Below are 23,581 nucleotides of genomic sequence, written 5' to 3'. Positions count from 1 at the left end.
TTACAAAGATATTTTTATATTTGTGTACAATGTTGAAACCGATAAAAAAAGTTTGATCAATTTCTATATGTTACAGCTTCAATTTTTCCGTATAACATTACCACGATCGCACAATGTTATTACTTCAGCAAAACTAATTTCGATTGATAAAGTGATATTTATTTCACAGGAGTTATTCCCCGAGAGAATCGAATTTAAAAATTTCTGCATTCAACTGTACGTATACAAATCAAATGAAACTGATAGAAACTGATTTGAGCGAATTGATTCCTGAAAATGCGTCTCCACTTTGTTAGCGATTAGTGATTTTCTAAAGCAATCATCGATCAATATACCTGTCTCTGTTAGTTTTCCCGGTGAGATGTACGCGTCAATCAATGATTATTCATCGAATTCGATTTCCTTGGAAACGAATAATTCGACACAACAACGCGTGGAATCATTGTTTCCAGCGATCTCGCGTTCACCGAAAAGTTTCCGAAAATTATGAATCGTAACGAACACGGTACGAATGCTGGAAAAGACACGTCGTAATTGAGATCTCACACGGCTGTTGCCCGAAAAATTTCGCTCGCCAGGCATCAGCAGTTATTGTCATGCGACTGTCAAACGGCGCGTGTGTGTCTGTCGGTGGCTAACAAACAAACAAACAAATAGGCCGGTGTAAAATCGAATACTGGCTGCAGAGAGCGTGGGGTCTCGGTCATCGAGACAGCTATTGTCGAGTTTGCCTTCATTTCAATCTCAGCGTACGAAATTGCTAGCCAGGTGAATTCAAGGAAAATCCAAATTCACTGGTGGACAAGGAAAACAAAATGTGAACAAAAAAATAAACAGGAGGTGAGACGTTCTAGCAGTAAAAGTCTGTTGATACACCGTAATTGCACCTACCTGGACAGGACATCGAACCGATGATCATCGTAGATACTTGATAGATACCACCGAACGTGGGATCGATAAATCGATCAAGGTGGGCCAGTGCTTGAACATGCGTTCGCCGTCGTTTGTGACGGCGTTGTCGTGATCGGAAAATTAATTTGTTTATGCCACGGTAATTCTGACACTCGCCTGGATGCAATGTCGATCAATCGTTCGGCCGATGACGATTTATTACGCGACTGCACGAAATGTTTCTCGTTTCGCTTCGGACACTGACGGCTTGTGGTATCCACGAATTCGGCTCTACATCCATTCATTAAGCTTTCACCCATTCGTTCGGTGCTTCTGCTTCATCAAGGGAGAAGGGGACAGAGAGTTTGGGACGGGGGTTTATTCATGTTGTCTTTCAGTTATCGCTCCGTTTCGACGTTGTAAAAGTCACTGGGGTATACAGTGGATGTAAAAAGTATGCGTACACCCTTTAAAACGGAACAACTCTTTTAAAATTGGTCCAAATGACTTGAGTTTTTTTTGTGAAGTTAGAGACATTAATTTACTAAATGATGTGAAAAAAAAAATTTGAAAAAGTTGCAATTGGTCCGAATCGCGAAGAAAATATTAAAGGTCGTGTTTTACAACTTTTTAATCTGAGGCTATAATGAAAATTTAATAAATACATATCGAAGATTTATGTTAGTTATATACATGTTGAAAATTTCATCAAAATCGGTTAACGTTGCTACGAGATACAAACGATTAAAAATGTTGAAAATCGCAGTTTTTCCCGACTTACGATCTACAACTGTAGTAAATCTAACAATTCTCACATCTTTTGATGTCTGTCGCTCGTTTCTGTATTAACCGATTTCAATGAATGTTTCAGTATGTACATAACTAACATAAATCTTCGATATGTATTTATTAAATTTTCATCGTAGCCTCAGATTAACAAGTTGTAAAACACGACCTTTAATATTTTCTTCGCGATTCGGACCAATTGCAACTTTTTCAAATTTTTTTTTCACATCACTTAGTAAATTAACGTCTCTAATTTCACAAAAAAAAACTCATGTCATTTGGACCAATTTTAAAACAGTTGTTCCGTTTTAAAGGGTGTACGAATACTTTTTACACTCACTGTGTGTTGTTTATACCGAATCTGTGATGTCGAAGTACAATACCTTTGGGGGAACACGTCGAATCACGTGAAATGTTTAAACTTCGAGCGTTTGCGAATTTTTTATTCGGCTATTGCTGGCGTTATTGTAGTACTAAGCAGAAGTAGTAATTATTAAGTGGTAATTTTAATAAAATCTGTCGGTGTTATTGTTCATGTGTGTATAAAACCTAAATCAGCACTATATTCGTACTCTACGATTCGTAATATGTATGCCATTCACATTATGGAAAATTTGCAGTATGTAGAATTCGTTAATTATGCCACTACAGATCCCTATGATTTTTTAAGAGTACCTACTTCTGCCATAAGTTCTGTTACAAATACATTGGGTGATTCTAACGAAACAGGACATTATATAATCTCTAACTAATCAGAATGTATTGATATATTTAAAATATTTAATGTCAACTCAATAGTAAATAATCGATTTTATAGACCACTTCATGTACTATATTCTAAGAAGACACTAAGAGTTCATTGTAACGTTTTATAGCACGATAGACAAACATCTTTGATATTTTCAACGGTTTCGGAAGATCGCAAATCTGGCTAAAATTCTTTTCACACTTACCAGATCGACTATATTGACTGTACAGAAGACAAAGTCAGACTGATTACTATTATTTAAACAACGGTATAAGCGTTTTGAAACAATTGTGGCATGTCGACAGCTTTTGTATCTGTCAGAGAACGTCCAATACTTTGCAACAGAATTTAAGGCAGGACTAGGTACATTACGATTAAAGATGATAGTTTTAACCATGTATAAACAATCACATGCTGTTTAGATTATTTCATTTTTTTCAAATTAAGACAGTCTTTTATCGTAAATATGTTGAGAGTAATGCCTATCGTTAACAAATCATCAAAAAATCCTTTATCAAACACTGTAAGAACAATAATACATAATTTTCTTGCACATTCTGTTTTGTCTTTTTCTAATATTTCAAGATGATTTTATCAAGACTTTAGTATTCACAGAATTGAATATTTCATAAAGTGGCCATTTTGATTTACTATATTTAACAATAACAAGACATCCATTTAACGTTTCTTTACATCTCTACTCTGCTTCAAGTCCATCACAGAATCAATGCATTCATTTGTGTACGTTAATCGTCAAGTCACTCACGCGTATCACCATGTTAATTGGTGTACGCTAGAAGGAAGCTCGCGTTTAGTGTCAATCACGCAGCGCAGCAATACTCGGTCACAAAAGGTTAAGGATAAACGTGCCAGGGAATCGTGGAACGTATAGAACGTCACGGTTTGCGCCAAGTGTCAATTATAAGATTCGCAATTATTGAAATGGATGTCCATTCAGTGGCCAGCACGCTGCGCACGTTGAAAGGGCTTTATACACCTGACGTCACGTTGCATCTTTGATCAAGCACCGACAGTTTCATGTAATCACAGAAGCTCTCGCGTAACGTGAGATGCAAATTGACCAACATTTATCGATTCCTGGATTATTTAGCGTCTGCAGGAAATTGATCTACGTCTGGGCGTTGCTTTCAAAGCACGAGGGGGGGGGGGAAGGACGGTGTTAATGATGTCTAATAACCCTTCGCTGAAGTCGCTGCACTGTGATTTTCGAAAATTTCAACGTTTGTAAATGATCGTTAGACTATTTTTTTTTTACACGCGAACCTAGACTTAATGACAGTACGATTAGTGATTGAATGTTCTACTGCAGTATTAAAAAATCGCTTGAAATACACGTTTCACTGAGTCCTTGCGAATAAGTTGATGGAATTTAATTTTCAATTTGACAATTACTGGAAAGAATTTTGTAAAATAGGTACCATTATTGGATTCTTACTTCAAATTTCTATTTTATTCATGTTCTTTTCAGAGTAAGCTTACACAATTTTCATTACTGTTACTAGCTAGACTGTGAATTTTAATGTTAACACAAAAGAACTAACGATAAATAAAATATAAGAAAATAAAAATCGAAAGAAATCTTTGAACGAATCATTGTGGTAATAAGTTTCTATTCAATTCTGGTTTTCGTAAATTAAACTACATATAAAAATGTAAATTTACATGTGCATTCGCAGTTTATTAATTATTAAGTCGCGGTTACGAAAATTAATGCATTTATAATTAAACGTAGAGAAACTGAAGTAGAATAAAAATTGTATTATTCATATTAATAGGAGAATAAAGATAACTTTAAAATGGTATTGAATTATAGTGGACTCTAAAGGTTGCCCTTTCTTCAAAGATTTCCACAACCTATAAATGCATAAAAATCCAGCAGTATTTTTATTACAAATAAAAACCGATCTCGATGAATATTTACGAAATGCTGAACACCAACGAGTTAATAGCTAATTATTGTCATCTTACAGAGCCGGTTGGATTATACATACGTAAACTAATTATACGACCAAGCACAAAAGGATCCAATTCCACTTAACCTACCACTCCACCGTACTCCCGTTCCAGAAGTTCTCGTTTCATTCGTCGAAAAGTTTGTTCGAGAGTTAATTATTTCTCCTCTCCCATTTTTCCTCTAGGCACGCCGGGAGCTGTCGTGACTGTCTGAATCGTAACCTACCGCTTCCTTAACACGATCAGAGGATCATAGAAGTTTCCCTCGTTCTCCCTATTTTCGAAAATTTGAATCGTCCTGATGAGTGGGGTGCGGAGGGTGGCGACTCTGCGCGGTGCTTTTATTCATTGTTATCTTCTCTTTGATGTCGAAAGCGAACGACCGTAGCACGCTGCCAATTTCAAGTTAAGCGTTCCCTAGCGAAATAGGTGTTCTACGAAATGAGGGATGGAGGGGAGTCGTAGAAGATCCGTGTAGACGGTTCGTTACGACGTTTTTACGAAACCTGCTTTGCAATTCGAACAAAGGGACCAATACTTTCAAGGTATCAGCGTTGAACAGTCGTTGAGAGTGGACTTCGTGCACACGCTCGAAATATTTCAACCCTTTCTCCTCTCTGAAACGGGCAATTTGTTCTTCGTCGAACCAGAAAGGGGAGAACCGTACACATTATTCGGAAGAAGGTAAAAAAAAAAACAATATCCTTGTGTGCGTGTTGTACATTGTTTACATGGTATTGAAAGCATGCCATTCTTTGTTGTTGTTTTTTTATTCACGTGACTGTTTCGTTGCTACGACAACATAATTTATCGTTAATGGACTTTTAACGTAATTGATGGCGCACAATTAGACGAAACGTACCGCGGACAAGTTTAAAATAAAACGGTGCTTAAAAAGAAAACAGGAAACAGGGCGCTCTGAACGGATCGCGTTTAAAAGAAGTATTAGTATTGAAACCAGGTGCTTTGTTGTGGATAGACTGCGGGGTTTATGCATTTATAACACACGTATCTCTAGAATTCAATATATATAAGAGTTTGTTAAATTTAGAAGAATTTCTTATTTTCCTTGGAACCTGGTAGAATAGTAAATAAAGTAAACAGATCTTGGTTTGACTTCAGTTGCTCTAAATTAACCCTCCAAAATTTATATTTGCATAAACAACGGCACTCTAGTTATAAATATTATATGAACTCAATACTGAGATATATAAAAATGAAATACGATTCGAATAAAAGTTACGCTACGTCATAAAGTTACCCCAGTTACTTATGAAAATGCTCACCATAACGATTTATCGAAATCATCTTTTATTGCCTGCTGTCAGCAAATTGTAATGGAATAAATAATAAATAAACAAATTTTGTTTGGATATTGTAGAGATGGTGTTATTATAAAAATGCTTTAAGCTTTTTAGTAAGTGTTCCCTATAAATCACTGATTTTAAAATGGTTAAAGTAAATCAATAGCACCACATTATGTTGGGCTGTATGATGTAAGAGATCAAGATGATGAATAACTTCCTTTGGATTTTCAATCTGTACAAGGAGTTCAGATTATGCCAGTTATGTCGAAGGCTGGGTCACCGGTAATTCAAGTTTACAGTGATTGATGTGTTATGACAAACGTGAATATATAAAACATAATGCATCGATCAATTTAAGCAAATTTAATGAAGTTTTTCATTCACTTTAAACTTAACGAAACACTTAATAAAAGAGATCAGTTTCCGTTTAATGTTCACTTTTTTAAATTAGTTATGTCACAATATATTATTGCTATTTTCTTTAATAAATCGATTGAAAAATAAAAATATCGATTAAAAAATGAATTATTGCTATATGTTATGTTACAATAAGATCTGTTTCATTGATTCAGTTAAATAAATAAATAATCAAGATTTCACTCGCAAAAAGTTAATAAAAGTGTCGTAGGCACTTGAAATTTTACGTGATAGTTAATTTTTATGAAAATCTCGCGCGATATGAAATTTGGAAATGCCTTTCCTGTACGCCCCAGCGTAGGTGAATTCAAATTAACGCAGAATGAGCTTTGTTTCGATATGAAAAGCACCGTAAGTTGTACCAGCCGAATAAAGTTTAACTGCGGGATAATGTTAATTATAGAACTTCGATACTGCATTAGAGTTTCTGTAATGTTGCAGAAACTAAAGAGTAGTTTCACTGCGAATAATATTGCGCCGGGTACGAGGTTAGTAGAACTTTAAGCATGACGGAGTTCGACGTATTATTTCTACGATATTTTCCTTTCAAAATTATCATCACCGTCGCAATTAATACGTAAACTTCATGGAGAGAAACGTTTAGATTTCAGGTGGTTCAATGATACCTTCATGGCACAACAAGAAAATGTTTTACAAACATTTATGGTTCCTTATAGTTTTAAATTATCCAAAGTACCAAGTACGATTTTTTGGGAATGAGATGCTTAATAAAATTATCATACAATTACGAGAAATCTGCAGGCAAAAAAATATTAATGTATTTTGATGCAAACAAAAAAGTTACTGAAAGTACATATTACCAATGGTATTCTGTAATTTTTGTTACTATCTTTGAGTTAATGATGCAAAACTTTAAAAAAAAAAACAGAGAAAGTATTTTAAGTAAAGAATACGTATAAGGAACTTACTAGTATTTATAGATAAGAAAAATTATAAGAAATTTTCCAATTAAATTCAAACAAATTCGAAAGTTATAGACACAGTGATGATTTTTCAAAGTTGTGTTTAACATAATACATGATAATAAGTTAAAATAATAGAGGAAAAGGGCAAATATTTTGCATAAGCATTTCATAAAGTAAATATGTCAAGATTATACACAAGTAATTTATATACCTCCTTTCTTTACAAGTTATATTAAGCTACCATGGCATAATTTGTTATCCTTTCATTAATAATCGGGAAAACCGGTCTCATACTTTTAATCAATAATGTGATCCCTTTCTCTTCTCTTCTGGTTTTTGGCAAGTGATAGGAAATGACAGAAGGAATGCCTATATGAAAGCCAAAATTCGTATAAATATCCAGAGTGTAATAATAAAATTATCTGAACCCACCAATAATGTTCATGCGTTGTTTTGGGTTGTCAAAGAAGTAGGAGGAATCCATGAACATTACACAAGACCAAACGAATGTTCAACACTGCCACCATATGATTTACGATTCGGTCGCGAACGAAGAGACGTCAACTCCCTTTTATTTAACCAAGTGCCCTCCCTTCCTGTAATGACGGTATTGGAAGCAGAAACGGTTCGTATCCGAAGTAATTGAGTATGGACAGAAGCTGAAAGCGAAGAGGGAAGAGAGTGGATATTAGCGGTACCCTTTGTCGAGTATCTTCGGTTCGTGGACCTTTTACCAAACGTGTCCCCATTTGCAGAGATCTATATTTTACGATCAACGGTATTATCACGAGTCCTGATGTTAACTATTTATACGACGATCGTCTGGCACGAAGTGCAAAACACTGTGAAATTACTGGATTCTGTGGTTACAATATTGTCAATCAGCAAATGCTTTTGTAATTTACAACAAAGAAAGGATCTAGGAAGGTAAAATGTTGCTCCGTTGTTACATAACGTATTAAGAGTAAATTGGAGCTTTTAACAATTTCTATTAAAATGATACCTTGTTTTGGATTTGGGATTGCAGTCTGATAAAGAGTATGCTTGGAATGGTCGTTAACGACAATATGCGAGAATATTCGATTACCATTACACGAGAATAACATTATTACTGTAAAAATTCATCAAATAGTATTACAAGTTATTTCACGATGTAATAATTGTGTGATGGGTTTACCACTGCGTTTAATATAATTTACATATGTTAATTTATCCACCAATGAATACGTTACTTAATCCACTTAGGTACAATTGACTACGAGTAATGTCGTCAATTAATTGAAAGAACACCATTAAAATATCTATAAAATGGTTACAAGTATATGAAATATTCCAAAGAATGATTTCCGACCGAAGAAAAATACAGAAATAATACTGATGTGCTTCATTCCCTATTCAACGTTTCTCCAATGGAGAATTTTTCCCACATTTTTCCCGTGCTGCGTTTAATATGAAAACATTCTCGAAATGCCCTTTATGTGTTTTTGAAAGGTGTGTTTAGGGAGGAGAAAGAAACGTATGTCGTATAACTTTTGTCCTGCAGTGTATGAGAGACATATGTACTTCGGGTACATGTATAATCGAAAAGAATCATACAGAAAGAAATAGCATATTTTAACGAGATTTCATGTATGTCGAATTTTTTCTGAATATACTGTTTGAGTATTTTCTACCACTTTTTATCATTAAAATTACGTAATTGATATTCTAAACTACATTTTTCTCTTCATTCTGTAGTTGAAAGTATTACGTCATTGCATGGACAGGTACAAATAAATTGAAACTTGTTAACTGTTCTTAAAATTTTAACAAAACATAGAATAATATTAAGAGAATACGATCTCCCATTTTACTATAGCAAACGTATTTTTTTGCACGTTTTTTTACCCGCTCTTTTGAGGAACGTATTTTCCGTGTAAAGAAAGAGTCGAGTGTATCCTGATAAAATACAACTGTATATTAAAAACATTATTATTCCACGTCTAATTGTATTCACAATTATATATTACCGTTTGAAAATCGAATGCTACGGCGCTCTATGACATCACAGTGGCGTCATATGGGTACCTTTCAGATATTCAAAGTTACTGAACTTCCTCTACGTACATAGCAAAAACCACATTTCGTTAATTCCTGACAAAAACAGCTGGCTACTGGTGAAAGTTGCTCCCGGTGGCCATACAGTTAAAACACCGAACAGCCTAGCACCTGCTCGTGTAACACTCGCATGTATCGCGTTTGCAAAGATGTAACGTCATTATCCATCCCTCCCTGAAATGTAGATTCAATGGATGATCATTAATCACCCGCATAATACAGAAAAAGGCAACGGCAAAACGAGCATGGGTTGAATATTAGCGCTGGAACCTATTCCTAATTACGTTCCACGTGCTTAAAGGCTCTCCGGCCACAAGGTGCAATACACCCTTAGTTCCTTCCAGCCGCGGTTCTCTCTGTGTTCCTGGCGTTCTCCGTGTTCCTCTTCGAGAGGGCCAACACGCTCAGACCGCCGGCACTCCAGGCGGCGCCCCCTAGCCCCTTGTAATGCGATTATTTCACGGTGACTTTCTGCTCTGCGTTTCGCGGTTGAGAGCCTCGAGTATTCGCGTGCTCCTGATATTTTCGACCCCCTTCTATCAAATTACATTCATTCCTCCCTTGAATTAGCCTTTCCTCGACTCCACCAAGCCGGGCCAACGTAAGCAAAAACGTTTGTCCTATTATTAGACCCACCACCCAGCCGGCTTTTCACTGGACCAGTTCTACTTCGCAGCTTTGTCATCGCGGCACTTGATTTCATTCATTCCCCCTCTTTATTTCATTTTCGCGACTGGAGCACGCGATAATTAAGGGAAACTATCACCCCTATATTCTCGGCTATGGTCACGGTCGTAGATTTCGAAGGATGCTTGAAAGCTCGTTTATACGTTCAAGTAGTTTCCGCAAACTGACTTGTGCGTTCGCGTTTGCGTAAACAAATTATTGCATCTACATCGAAGCTTATGCGTTCCAATAATTTGCGCAAACTGATTTGTGTATTCACAATTTACGCAGGCAAATAAAATGCAAAAAATGGAAGCTAACGTCCCTGGTAAATAATTACCATTACTTTCCTTATTTTTGAATTTGTAATAACTAATATAGTTATTGTTTATTCTTTATATGTATACAGAATAAATGTCCAAGGTAGACTGAACATGTAATGCACACGTTAGTTTATGCCAATTATTTGAACGTGCAAACGGGCCTTAATATTTCTGTTCAGGACATGTAGATCGTCAGTGTCTGACACCATAAAATCTAAGAAGTGATATCTCGATATTGAAAAATAAAAAATTCTAAGGTTATGAAAACAGTAGAAATTTAGCCTAATTTTTTCGTAGTATTAATAAATGTAGTACAATGATACGATAATCATTTTACTGGAGTTTGTTGAAATATTTTATCCAGGGATGAGATTTTTTATAGGAATTATCGAAAAATTGTATTACTTTCATAGTCCAATTTTCAACGATTTTCTTTCCACATAGTTTCCTATTGTCGTAGTAAAGTTTCTCGCGAAGTTTCTGTTTTCAGACACTCTTCCGCATGTTCGGGTAATTACAGACATACTTTTCGACGTTTACTCGTATTATCACTAATTCCTGGTATTACCTGGCGCGAACGGAAAAATCAACAAAATCAACTCGGCGCTTAACACGTCACATACCAATTATTTAACAGTAGTCAACCCACTTTCCTGTGTTAGTTGCCAGTCCAAGTTGTCCTCTATCCATGCTACGAGTGGCGTGAAACGCCCTAAAGCGTTTCTTCGGTTTCAACGCGACTAAATGGGACAGATTGTACATATATCGCGTGACTAAATGGAATATATGAATGATGAAGCAGAAGCACACGGATGCGGTCGATCGCGATAAAACAAAAAAAAAAAAAAAAAAAAAAAAAAAGAATTGCACGTGGAGCCGTGTTTGTTTTATTTCATTTGTAACCGACGATTGCATACCGCAGGCAATTCTATTGACTGAAAAAAACACGAAATCCTGGTAGGTGAGCCGGCCCTCGACCGGCGAACACCGTTCCACGCGATGCATTTTTTGCATCTGACTGTTACTGACAAGCACGCGAGTGAATTGTTAAGATACAAAAGATCATGCTCGAACAACAATATGGCAAGAACGGATCGATTCTACACTGACCTTGTTAGGCGGCGCTTGGATCCCGTGGAAGGGTAGATTCTCGTAAAACGTCTTCGCCCCGGACTCGGGAAGACCCTCCGACACGCTGTTCACGTGATTGTTATTCGCAGCTTGATTGGGATCTGTAAGTGCAAATGAAACATGACTTTGTATAATTAAACACCGGGGGACACACTCGGTGTTTAGATTTACTTGAGACCTATAAGAGAGAGAGAGAGAAATAGAGAGAGACGCAGTGTCCGTTGGGAAGTATCTATGGTGGACTGTTTAAGTAGAGGGTTCTCGAGTGCACCAGAGAAGTAAGAGAGAGAAAGAGGGAAAAACAGAGAGAGCGAAAAAGACACAGAGATAGAATTTATCCGTAGTTGTTCAGGTGTAATTGTGTAGGCTATTGTAGAGCGAAGGACTATTTCTATATCTACTAATTGCACGTGTATACGAGATATCTAGGTAACCTTAGTGTCTGTAGTTTGTTGTATTTATCTTTTATTTTTCGTGTCAATCTTGACAGTGTGTAATCTTTCTTCTTCAGATTGGCTCTCGGGGTTTCGGAAATTTGTGAAAGGCGAATATAGTCCAGGAATTCCATGTATATCTTGTTAAGTGGGATTATATGGTTGGCCTTCTCGGATTGTTGTGAAGCTCGATAACACGTATTTGGAGATTGAATGATAATATTTTGAAATACTCTGTGTCAGTAAAGAGGTTTTTAATGATCGATAAATTGTTATGCATAATATTTTTCCTAGTTAAATGTTTTATAAGAAAGGGTTGGAAATAAGTATTCTTAATTTTTGTGTGGAAAATCTTAGTATGAATACAGTGTCTTGATTATTCATTAAAGAAGAAAAGTTAAATATTTAAATATCTTCAATCTCTAAATACACCCAAGGTTCATCAGAATCTTTAAGTGGTAACCATAGTTTTCTTCTTAACTTCATTTTTATCGTTTCTAAACTAACTTTCAGTAAAGTAAATATTGTTAGTTTTAATTAAAGCACAGATCTTTGTAGTAATTCTGTAAACAAATTACACGTTTCAATTAAATTATACTTCATTTTACAATTAAATTAATACAAGTCTATAAATTTAATAATTACAACATTATTCACAATTTTAAAGGAATATTTTCATTAACTCAATCTTTGACGTTTCATCTTACGTCTAAGAAAAATGTAAGAGAATATACGTTCTTAATTCGGAACATGTAAATCGTTTCTAATATTTAGTATTTACAGTTAACTTATCTTAGCGATCTTCAAAATAGTAAAGCATTGTTTAATATTTTTATAGGAATTGTGTATCGCGTAAAAATTTCTCACTGCAACAACAAAGCTAAAAATTCAGTAAATAACAGTGGTTCCGTAATCGTGTCTTATGAACACAGTATGTTTACACGATGCATGTATTTACACAGGAATGTTTATACGTGCAAGATTTATAATGAACCAACAATGAAATTCGATAAATCTACTTAGTGTGTACATATTTTATTAATCCACATGGTATCCCATAACAAATTTAGTAATAACATTATACTAGAATTCTCAAGTTATCACCAAAGAGTTACAAATGTTTATCGATCTGATCTTGTAGTATGTTACATCTTAAAATTTAAGATTATTAGGTATTTTTTCGACAGAGATGGGCAAATTTATTATCTGGATAAAGAGTTTCGAATAACGAATAAAATATAAACAAAGGTACCTCGTTGTTATTAATTGATTAAACGTGGAAATTCTAATTTTTATAATAACGTAATACTTCTTTTTAGAATGAGTGGACACTGGGCAAACTTTTAATTTGATGATTAAAATTATTTAATCTCGTTAACTGATTGAAATTCAGGATAACGTTCTTATTCGAAGGAAATTGGGCCCAACTCGGATCTTCGATTAAATAATCTTAAACAACCCCTTATAGATTTTGTTCAAACTGGTCTTGTTTTCCTCCTCCATAGTACTTCAAATAATCTAATCAATACTTCAAATGAACAACATGTACAAACCTATTAAATTTATAACCCCCGTTGTATAATTTATTTAAAAAAAAGACGTTCACCAACCCTTCAGTTAGCGGACATACTACTTGCTCGCACATTTGAACCATAAATCCTGCACGGGTAAACATTTCGCACCGTGGAATAGTGTTCAATTCACGAAATGGGTAAAAAATCATCGTAGAGGAGCGGGAACTCATTTGCAATTGACGACGGAAGTTGACAGACGAACCATGCACACATATTGCACACTATTGTTACATACCTGCGCCTGGTTTTTTTCGCTTACGGGAGACGTTGCCTCGATTCAATTCGCACGACGATTCCGCATGCAATATTCGCTCCCGTGGTGCTATTCTTTTGTAAGTCACAGCTAAGAGAAACACAAAAAACACAAAAAAAAAAGAAGCAATGACACAAACACATAAAGCCTTTTCGTCATGCAGCTGCCTGCTACGTGCAACATATATGTATATATATATATATATATATATTGATGGTAAAATTGTTTCGTTCAGCGGCGAACTGTTTAAACATTTATTCGTAAAACATTCGTGTCGATTGGATTGTCTAATATTAACTTCATGATCAATATTATCCATATTAACTTGTTGTTCTAATATCGATTTCATCATTGTGTTTCTTATTAAATTGTAATTTGTCATTGTAATTCTTCGTAAAATGTAAATTGTGCTCCACGTACGTTGAATCAATTACACGTGTGTATTAAACGACAGATAAATACTGCAAGGGAGGGTATATTTTTCAGTAAATAAAAATACCTATGTATCGAAGAATAACTTGTCAGAACGATATGTGTCATTTGGAAATAAAGAGAAAATATTAGAAAGAATTATTTCATTCGAGATAAAAATTATTTTAACTGGCTACATTTGAAGTTTAAAATAAATTGTGTAAGTTAATTGATATTATAATTGCCCTGTAATATTATGATTACTGTACTGATATCTGATGAGTTGGAATGTTATAAATAAAATGACAAATTGTTTATGCTCTGAAAATTATACATACATACGTGTATTGTTATCGTACGTTGGCGTAACAAATTAATCCCCTGCGTCTCATATAGATATACATTTGTAGATACAATTAATACTAAACGCACTAATTACAGTACCTTTTTTCAGCTACGTTGCAATCCAGAATATCTTTTTCGAGTTCTATGCAAATGTTGCAGGAAATCAAATTCATTTAGGTTCACAACGTTCCACAGAAAGGAGCAACAAAAAATGAAACATATCCTGCATGAATGACTATTAAAAGTTTCCTTGAAATATTTTGTTAGCTCGATGGAAACTGTATTGCAAACTCTCTAGTAACGACACGATGATACATGGCAATTGTAAATCATCCAGATTGGTCTATTGCCTTTCGTCGTTCAATAGGTTCCACATCAACCTAACCGAAATCTGACCGAAATTTCTGAAACAATGTTTCACAGATTCGAGCCTGCACTATACACTTTACAAATATTGTTCATTATTTATGTGTGTACGGTGTCGTTTCAAAACTCGTAAAGATAACAAAACAATCATGGTAAATTGAGTATAAAGTAGGAATTACGTTATAATAATGCCCTATAGGGAACACAAAATGTTTCTGTCCAACCCAACATAATTTTTTGTTTTCCGCAAAACGTTTTCTCCGCGAATCTTTTTATTGACTTCACGATGGCCATAGTCAATGAATTCTCGGGGAAGCTATAATCGTCGGATTAAAGCATCGGAACGTATTATCAACGATTGGAATTAAATTGAATTAATGGCGAAAGAATATACAGCAATTATTTATACGGAATATTGTAAAGCTGGAAAACCTGCATTCGGCGTGAAATCCGTAATTATGCGCGTGCTGCCTTATATTTCATAAGGCTTCCCGTGTACGAATTCGTTCGTAATTAAATGTTCCGCGTTATACGCTTCAAAACGGCGGGCATTGTACGCAAACTAGCATAATCGCGGATTTAATGGTTATTTATTACAAAGGATTTAAGTGGGCCGCTTTTAACTTCGGTAAACTGATACACAAAATTACACGATTTTTGCGTACGAGCGAGCCGACGATCCGTTTAACACACTTGGTATCGTCGAGCGTTCAATGCACTTCAATGAGCTCTGTGGATTGCGACCGAGCTGTCTTTCTAATGAAACCGTGTACGGGTAATTCGTATGATAAATCCCAGTTTGTTGCGTTTTCGAGTGCGATATTGCATATTTTAGCACATTCGCCGTTCCGCAATAAAAGAAGTCGCCGCGACGGAATCGCTTGGAAATCATACTTGTTATGAAGGATGACCGTGAATCGTTTTAAATAAATCAGTGTTTACTGTCCAAAAAAATGTTATCGCGATATAAAAACTGATGTTGCATTCCATTTTTAAAGGATCACAGACGTCTGTGTTATACGTGTTGTATGTTATCATAAAAATAATATCGTTATGAAATGTACGTAATAAATCCAGCCAAAAAAATATTATACAAAATACCGCTTAACTTGTACGTACAACTATATTTTGTATCGACATATTCAACATTAATTCAGCAAAATTCTATCGTTCTAAAAGAAAGCACGTGACACTAGATGTATGCAAGTGACATTAAGCAAACATAAAAATATTGTGTAAATATGAAAAAAAATTATTACATTTACTTCGATTCATTAAAAGAGTACTCTTAATTTCTCCTATGTACAATATCTGAAACTCAGAGCCATAGTGTCCTGAGTCCATTAAAAAAAAATGACATTGTACATGATTTCTGTATCAAATTTTTCACTCTTTTCGATAGTAAATATTATTTTGTTCTGAGACATCTGGTTTTCAATATAATCGTGTAAAAATCTATATCTTTTCTTTTCAAGCCAAACAGTGGAAAGTCCATCGCATAGAGGACCAAATACAAGCTCCATCACTTCAACATACCGAGACCTCTATCAAGTCCATCAATACTTCGAAAGTAGGGATTATTTCTCATTGAATTCCTATTGAACGGTTTCAAAGTTACAACACTTTTGCACCTTTCATTTTCCCTCTTTTAAAGTTTGAAAAGTGTGACTTAACACACTCTGACCCTACGATCCAAATACATGTATTATTCGACACGATTTATTCCTCCTACAGAGTCCTCTCGATTATCGTCTGGGTTGTTCTACACGATTATTGTCCAGGCGTTATCCCCACCACTCGGGAGGGGATGGGGGCGTGGAACAACCTCTGTCAAGGGCATACTTTGTTGTCCCTCCGTTTCTGTTGCCGAGGCTCGTGCATCGGGCAAAAAAGGAGGGTCTGAAGCATTTCTTCCTACACGATTATTGTCCTAGCGTAGACCGATAATCGAGAGGAGTCTTCGACCTTCGAGGATAGCTTCGTTGTTAAAGTTGAATTAACAGATTCGCCGCGTTAGAATTTCATACCCTCGCGAGATGTATCGTTACGGTGAAAGTTAGCACGTCTCAGGCATGCCACCGTTCAAACAATACCTACTCGTCACCGTATTCTCGCGGACTTACCTGTCTTCTCTCTGGAAATACCGGGCAAAGTAGCCTGCTCTTTAAGTTGCACTCCAAACATCGCCTTAATCTTATTAGCCCTGGCAAGCATGCCCTCGTCGTTCAGAGAGGCCACGGTCAGGCTTCTCTGCACGTTTTCCTTCCTTCTTCGGAACACTTTGGCAGGTACTTTGGTAATTGTCGTTTCCATCAGGAATCGATCGCTGACAGGCAGAGCGTATTGCCTGGCCATCAATTCGTTTCGCAGCGACTCGCCGTTGCGAACGCTGAGGCCTGATCGGAGGCTGTGGCTCCGATTGATGTGCACCAGCACGCCCGGTTTCAGCGGCCATCGTGGCGCCGGTGTCGGATGCACCGGGGCCTGGGCCGAGTGCGTGGACACAGTTGGACTCGGTGGCCCACCGTCTGGACTGTGCCAACGACCACATTTCACACCAGATTCTGGTCTATTGTGGAGTCAACGAAAGAATCGACTTGGAACAATTCACTAAGTCTTCAAAGTTTTCACTTCGAGTTGAAATTCGATCGATGATTTAGAATTGTCGCGAGTAGAAAGAATTAAGGACATAGAAAAGATTGTTTGCAACGTTTTTTCTTTTGAATAAATATCTTAGTCTGTAATTTGAAATCTTAACTTCGATACTGTAATTAATGAACAATCAGTTTTTGTTCTTTTTTTTTTTTTAAATGCAGATATAAATATTTCTAACCTGATACATAAATATTTGTTGGTCCCTTTAATGTGGGTATTGTGCACTACTGTTTAGAGTGCTGGAATTTGAATTGAATGATATTAAAAATTGTTGTTTGCTAGATTTATTAATATCACTGATTTTTTTAAATAGTTGATATAAATTTGGAATAGTTAGCATTAGAATTTTTTTTATTGCTTAAGTCGATTTTTTTGTTGATTTTCCCATTAGTTTAGCATTTGACTGTCGCACTTTATTTATGTTAACAGACACAGACAGCGATTAATACGACTTTGTCTGATAAAGCATATTCTGAAATTTCTTGTAAATTGACAAGGCACTGTATTCACGTAAAATATTAAAGAGCATTAGGAATAATTCTGTTAGAATTCATTATATATTTTGTTTTAATAAGTGTAGAAAATAATTTATAAATTGATTAATGCTTTCAGTTACTATTCGTAGTAATTTCTCCGTGTCTGATGAATTCTGTGCTCAAATTCTTACAGTGAATATTGTTTTAAATTTTCGAGTATAAACTGTGTTCTTTTAGAAATGTTTTTTTTTTACATACAGGTAGATCTTGATTAGTACGAGTAATAAATTCGAAAAATTGATCGCGGCATTCGAATTCCCACTATTTGAATACTTGAAATAAAGGAATTGGTTCTATAAAGAAAATATACAAAATACAAAATTTTAAATGTACTATTTCATATGTATTTTATTAAATTGTAATTAAAAAAATTCACGTAAAACGTTAAGTAGAATGTAGTATGCAGAATACGCTAAGTAGCTCAACATGTCGCGTTGTTTTACATTCAACTATGTAACAGAAGTTCAGAGACGGTTTACGCATTGTCTCTACAAAACAGCAGAATTTTAAAGACCGTTAAAACAAAAGATTGCATCAAATAAAGAAGTCTCGCGAACCTTGCATTAACTGAATTGTTGCTCACATTAAATGCGACCTGGTACCATTTTATAATTCACACTAAATGGAGTATCACACGATCTGAACTCACATTAATTGAGACCTACCTGTATAATAATATGTAGTTCGAAAATAAATTTAATAACTAGTTGTAATGTATATGATGACGAGTAAAATATAATTGAAATTTCAAAATTACTTTGCCAATGGATGACGTTTATGCTCGGAAAATTAAAACAGCAGTTACGCTGCAGTTCAATATGACGAAATAAATTATATTGTTTGCATAACTACGAGTGCCTTTGTGCATATTAATACTACGAAAGTAGTAATATTTAATGATTTTATATATAATAATTAAGTTTCTTATGTACATACACGTATATACAAAATATATAAATACTTCAACAATACCATTTACCTGAATAGAAAAACCCTAGCAAGCTTAGTATGATTCACTGCGTCATATTGTTTAGTTATTTTTACAGAATTTGATTACTCTGATCCCTTTTTTATCTGACCAGCAGAAACGAATTTACTGATTGCTTGGATTGTGTTTTCGAATACATTAAAATGATTTCGTTTTGATTGTGTTGTGTTATTGGAAATGACTTTTTTACGTTACAATTCAGAAGACTACCTCCTTTAATTGGCTCTCAATATCGGGACCGTTGGGGACAATCAAATTAGAAAGTGTACATCCACGAATTTACTCCGGATTAGTAGTAACAGGACTGTCCTCATTACTTTTCTACTTTTTCTAATTGGAACGAAAACTTACTTCATTTGGAAATAAAAGTTTCTTTCGAATCGAGAACAAGTAAAAAAGCTGCCACCAATCCGAAGTACATCAATGCTCCTATTACCATTCCTATAAAAATATTAAAACACGAATGTGATAATGTAATAATAATAAGAAAACTAGCAATGGTACATGTATGATGAGTGAAAGAATATTTTCTCTCAAGTATTTTTCAGCTTTTCACGACTACATGAAAAGGAGAATCGCGCGAATCGTTCTATTTCCTACGGGGACAGGATCTTGAGTTTCTGCTGATCAGACATTTGTTCCAAAGTTTCCGAAGACGCTTGAATAATACAGCAGAACGACTATGGACACAGCACTTAAAAAGGTTACTCTGGAAGATAAAAATTGAAAAGAAGAATCCATTTGATTGCGTACGGTCCGCTTCGTACAAAGTCATCAATTGAACGTTACGCGTCCGTTGCACACGGCTATTTGAAACTTTTTAATTAGACTTTGGTACAAACGGATCTCGTTTCGAATATTGCCAAATATTTGCATCCTTTATCGTGTATTCAGTTGCGAAATTTCTTTGGGAAATAAAGTTAATCCATAGGGGAGTCCGTAAATTTTTCTGATTTTAAAAGAATACTGTAGTAAGACTACATTAATAAACTTTCATTCAAAAAACTTGTATTTTACTGCTTATATTTGGATAAAGTTAATTTTCTATCATCTTCGACGTCTTTATTCGTTTTTAGCGATATAATTTTTCATTACTTTTAGTTTTTCTTTCTTTAACGTCTCTAGTCTATTCTAGTTTGGTATTTATTCTATTATCGTTCACTATTCATTTTTTAAGAAGAGTAAATAATATCAACTTTAACCTAAAAACAACTGTAAAACACGTATTTCGATGAATACTTATCATTAAACAATCAATGATATCGTCGGTTTAGTAGAACAGTGACACAAGAAAGAAAATAAAATTGTTCAGGAAATCAGTTTGAAATTTTTCGTAGTAGAAAATTATTTATTACAACGAAAAATTGTTCTTTTTTTTACGATTTAGCTTACCATTAACGGTATGACTACCAGATCCGTCAAAATGACGGATTGTAGATTTCGTATTTTACGATTATTGAAAGTATAATAACGCTTTTAGTGAAATCTAAGTTGAACTTTAATTTACTCTACATTTTATGTTATATGATATTATAATAAATTGTTCTATACGTCATGTATATTATTATATAATACAATTTAATTTAATGTACATTTAACACTCGGAGTTCTAGCGTTACAAAACTTTATACAGCCCAATTTGAATTGTGACACTGCTCACGTTAAATAGTAAAATTTTAAGATAATTATAGCTCGCAGATAAATATAATTCATATTTACAGTTAATTTTCGCAGGTACCTGAAAATTATCAATTTTTTAGATGTGTCGCTCTCTTAACAAACCGACAATATGTTAATTTTAGGAAAATCACAATGTTATATTATTCTATTTAAGAAGTGGCAATTACTCAAAACGCTAGTACTAAAATGCCGTTTCTCTTCATTAGATTCCTCGCGACTCTTTATATACAACAATGACTACTACTTCCGCATTCTACGACCCAGCAGATTCCATGTGATCCAACTTTCCATAATCGTTATATACTCATGTTTATTTATCGAGCTCCTCGCGTGACGTTAACGAACGTTTCTAAACATTCGCGTCGCGGCCGGACGCACGTCGAACCGAAAAATTCATATCGCCAAAAGGATTCTTCGTTTCAGGTCACGGCTTGAACGACAGCCAACTCAATAAAAGAGACCGAAAGAGCTTTCCACTCATCGGGCATGCAACCCTTCACCTACCTTTCACCACGAAAAGTGTCGCCACGGCTCGTGGCGGCAGAATAGACCAGGTAGGTACACCATTGTAACGGAGATCAGCTAGTTATAACTAATCGTCCCTAAATTATGCAACAACCGCGCGCAGTGCTACTACATTCGAATAACAAAGAACACGGTCGGCCCTATTCATTTGCACGTGCAACCCTTACCTGCCTTACCTCTATGCAGACTTCGACAGTGTAAACTATTATAAGTCGGAAGTGGCCACTAAATTATGCAACAGAGCATGCATTCAGCCGTGGAGGACAGAGAAGAAAGCGAGAGAAAGAGGAGAGAGAGAGATAGAGAGAGGGAGAGAGAACAAGGTATAGACTTCCTGTGAGGTTGGAGATCGGAGACAATCTCGTGCAAACTATACATATCACGGAGTTGCTGTTACATTAAATTACACCAATAAATTCGATAACTCATGGCATCCATAATACGTACATTTACCAGCATATACGATTAATGGGAAACTTCGCTTATAATTGGGAGACTAATGGGGAAGATGCAAATATTGAGCACACGAGGATTTAATTTGAAAAGTTTGTGACGATTTAGTTTGAACTATATGTTTACAGACGAAGGGAGCAGATGATTTGTTACGGTGAAACGGAATGATTGGAAGAGTAGTTATTTCAAAAGTTATTATATTGGTAGTTATACTTTGGTAAAAGTTAGTGTATCGAATGTGTGCACTTAATGAAATTGTTATCACTTATTTTATTCGGCTTTAGATAAGTAAATATGCAATTGAACCTCTCTAAAAATTAAATTGCACAATATTATATATAGTGAAGTTTACGCGTCTTTTGAAGTAAGAGAATTTGATGGATGTTTTGTGTAAAATAAGAAGAGGAAATTCAGACAAGATGTAGCTGATTTTTGGTAAAACAAAAATTGACAATATAACGCAAAAGTCGTTGCATAGAACCTAATTTTATATGTCTAAAGTAAAAAAGGAATTGTCAAGGTTTTCACAGATGAAATTAACCATGATAAAAAATATTTTACAAAGTTTGTTCACCATTTTAAAATTCTATCGTTCAAAAATTTTTTCTCAAGCAATCTTTAAAAAAACTGAATTGCATACTGTTACAGTAATTTGTTTATATTTGCCAAAAAATTCTACGTTTATAGATGTAAAAAATGTGCTCTATTTCATTTATCAATGAAATGTTAAAAATATTATCAATCTGAGAACTTACAACTGTTCCTGTAATCTAGTCTGAGTTCCTAATTGTTTCATAGCTCGATTAATGTACCTGTACTGAAAGTTAAAATTACATTCTAAATCTGTATAAACCGTATATTTTAACGCACGTTCCGCTAAAAAAATCAAAGCGGATCAAGTGAAAATCGAAAATATATTCAGCTATCTCGATTCTCTTTCTCCTATATCAAATTACTCCACGATCGATCCACGCAACAATAATTCAGACGAGGCGAACGTTTTTAATTTGTCAAATCCACTTATTTCCCTTCACCGTGCCGTCGTCATCCGAATCGTAAAAAAAGCGCCTTTCAATTCGTGAAATCGAAGGGGAAGGGGGCCCGTGAAATCCTCTTTATACCCGACGTCTGTTAAGCCGTCGATACGTAAAACCCGATAATTCCATCGATCAATGGTATAACAAGATTCACTAAGGACGATTTAGTTGAACCCGAGTTCCTACGGAATCCTACTGCCCCAGAGGCAATACGTGCGCGCAGCCCTATCGTCCAACACTGGCCGGGTGTGTTCTATAGAACCTGCTCGAAATTAATTCCGCGTGAGTCATTAGCATGCACAGGTTACGCCGATATGCGCATGCGCGTGTATTATAAAGCGAAAAAAAAATATGCAATTAAAGTTACTTCTCCCTGGTAAGCGAGAAACAGGCACGTTATAGTTTTGTGCAGACGCAAATGCGAACCTTTAGCCGGAAGTTAGGGCTAGTTTCGGGAGTAAAAAGAGTGCTGGTGTGTGTGTGCGCGCGCTTGCGAAGGAACAGAGCTCAGGCAAAACGGAAAACTGAAAGACTAAGAACAATCCCATCGAGCATTAACGGAACCAGAAAGAAGAAAAGAATAGAACGAGGCGAAGAAAGAAAAAAATGGCCAGGGTAAACGGCGATGCGCTGTATTTCGTACTTACTGTTCACGTTCCTCCAGCTCGACCACCCGATTACTGTCTGTGTTTTGTTTAGCAAGTCCAAATTAAAAAGTAAGAGCAGAAACGAATCAGTTTTTCTGTGTTAGTGGGAGACTACCGAGAAAAAAAAACTTAACCCGTGGCCAGGCTGCTGTGCCCGCGGAGGAATAGGGCGTTCGGCACCCAACCCTTTCCCCCGAGTCTTACGTTTAATTGGGGGGACGTTCTTTCGAGTTTGAAGTTTACGACGGCGCGAATTTAATTAACGCCCCGACTAACTTCCCGGTGGATCGCGTTAAACTCCGTTGGGCGGAGGGTTTCATGAGCTGTGTTGCTCGAAGAACTACCCCTCTCACCCCTTTTTTCTGCATGCAGAGAGGAGGCAGACTTCCTAGACATTTTCATTCGACTAAT

The 23,581-nt window shown here is 35.5% G+C and overlaps 1 protein-coding gene across 1 annotated transcript in view; it reads right to left on the bottom strand.

Annotated features, from left to right (window-relative positions):
* The window catches only part of LOC107191913 (hemicentin-1), a 423,923-nt gene that overhangs the window by 15,726 nt on the left and 384,616 nt on the right, over positions 1 to 23,581 (bottom strand). Inside the window, exon 16 of the mRNA XM_015581060.1 lies at positions 11,246 to 11,367. Coding sequence (XP_015436546.1) covers positions 11,246 to 11,367 — 122 coding nt within the window. The remainder of the gene's footprint in view (positions 1 to 11,245; positions 11,368 to 23,581) is intronic.

Source organism: Dufourea novaeangliae, unplaced genomic scaffold (genome assembly GCF_001272555.1).
Source record: "Dufourea novaeangliae isolate 0120121106 unplaced genomic scaffold, ASM127255v1 scaffold248, whole genome shotgun sequence".
Lineage (NCBI taxonomy): Eukaryota > Metazoa > Arthropoda > Insecta > Hymenoptera > Halictidae > Dufourea > Dufourea novaeangliae.
Note: the sequence above shows the minus strand (reverse complement) of the source record. Positions and strands in the feature narration are given on the sequence as shown.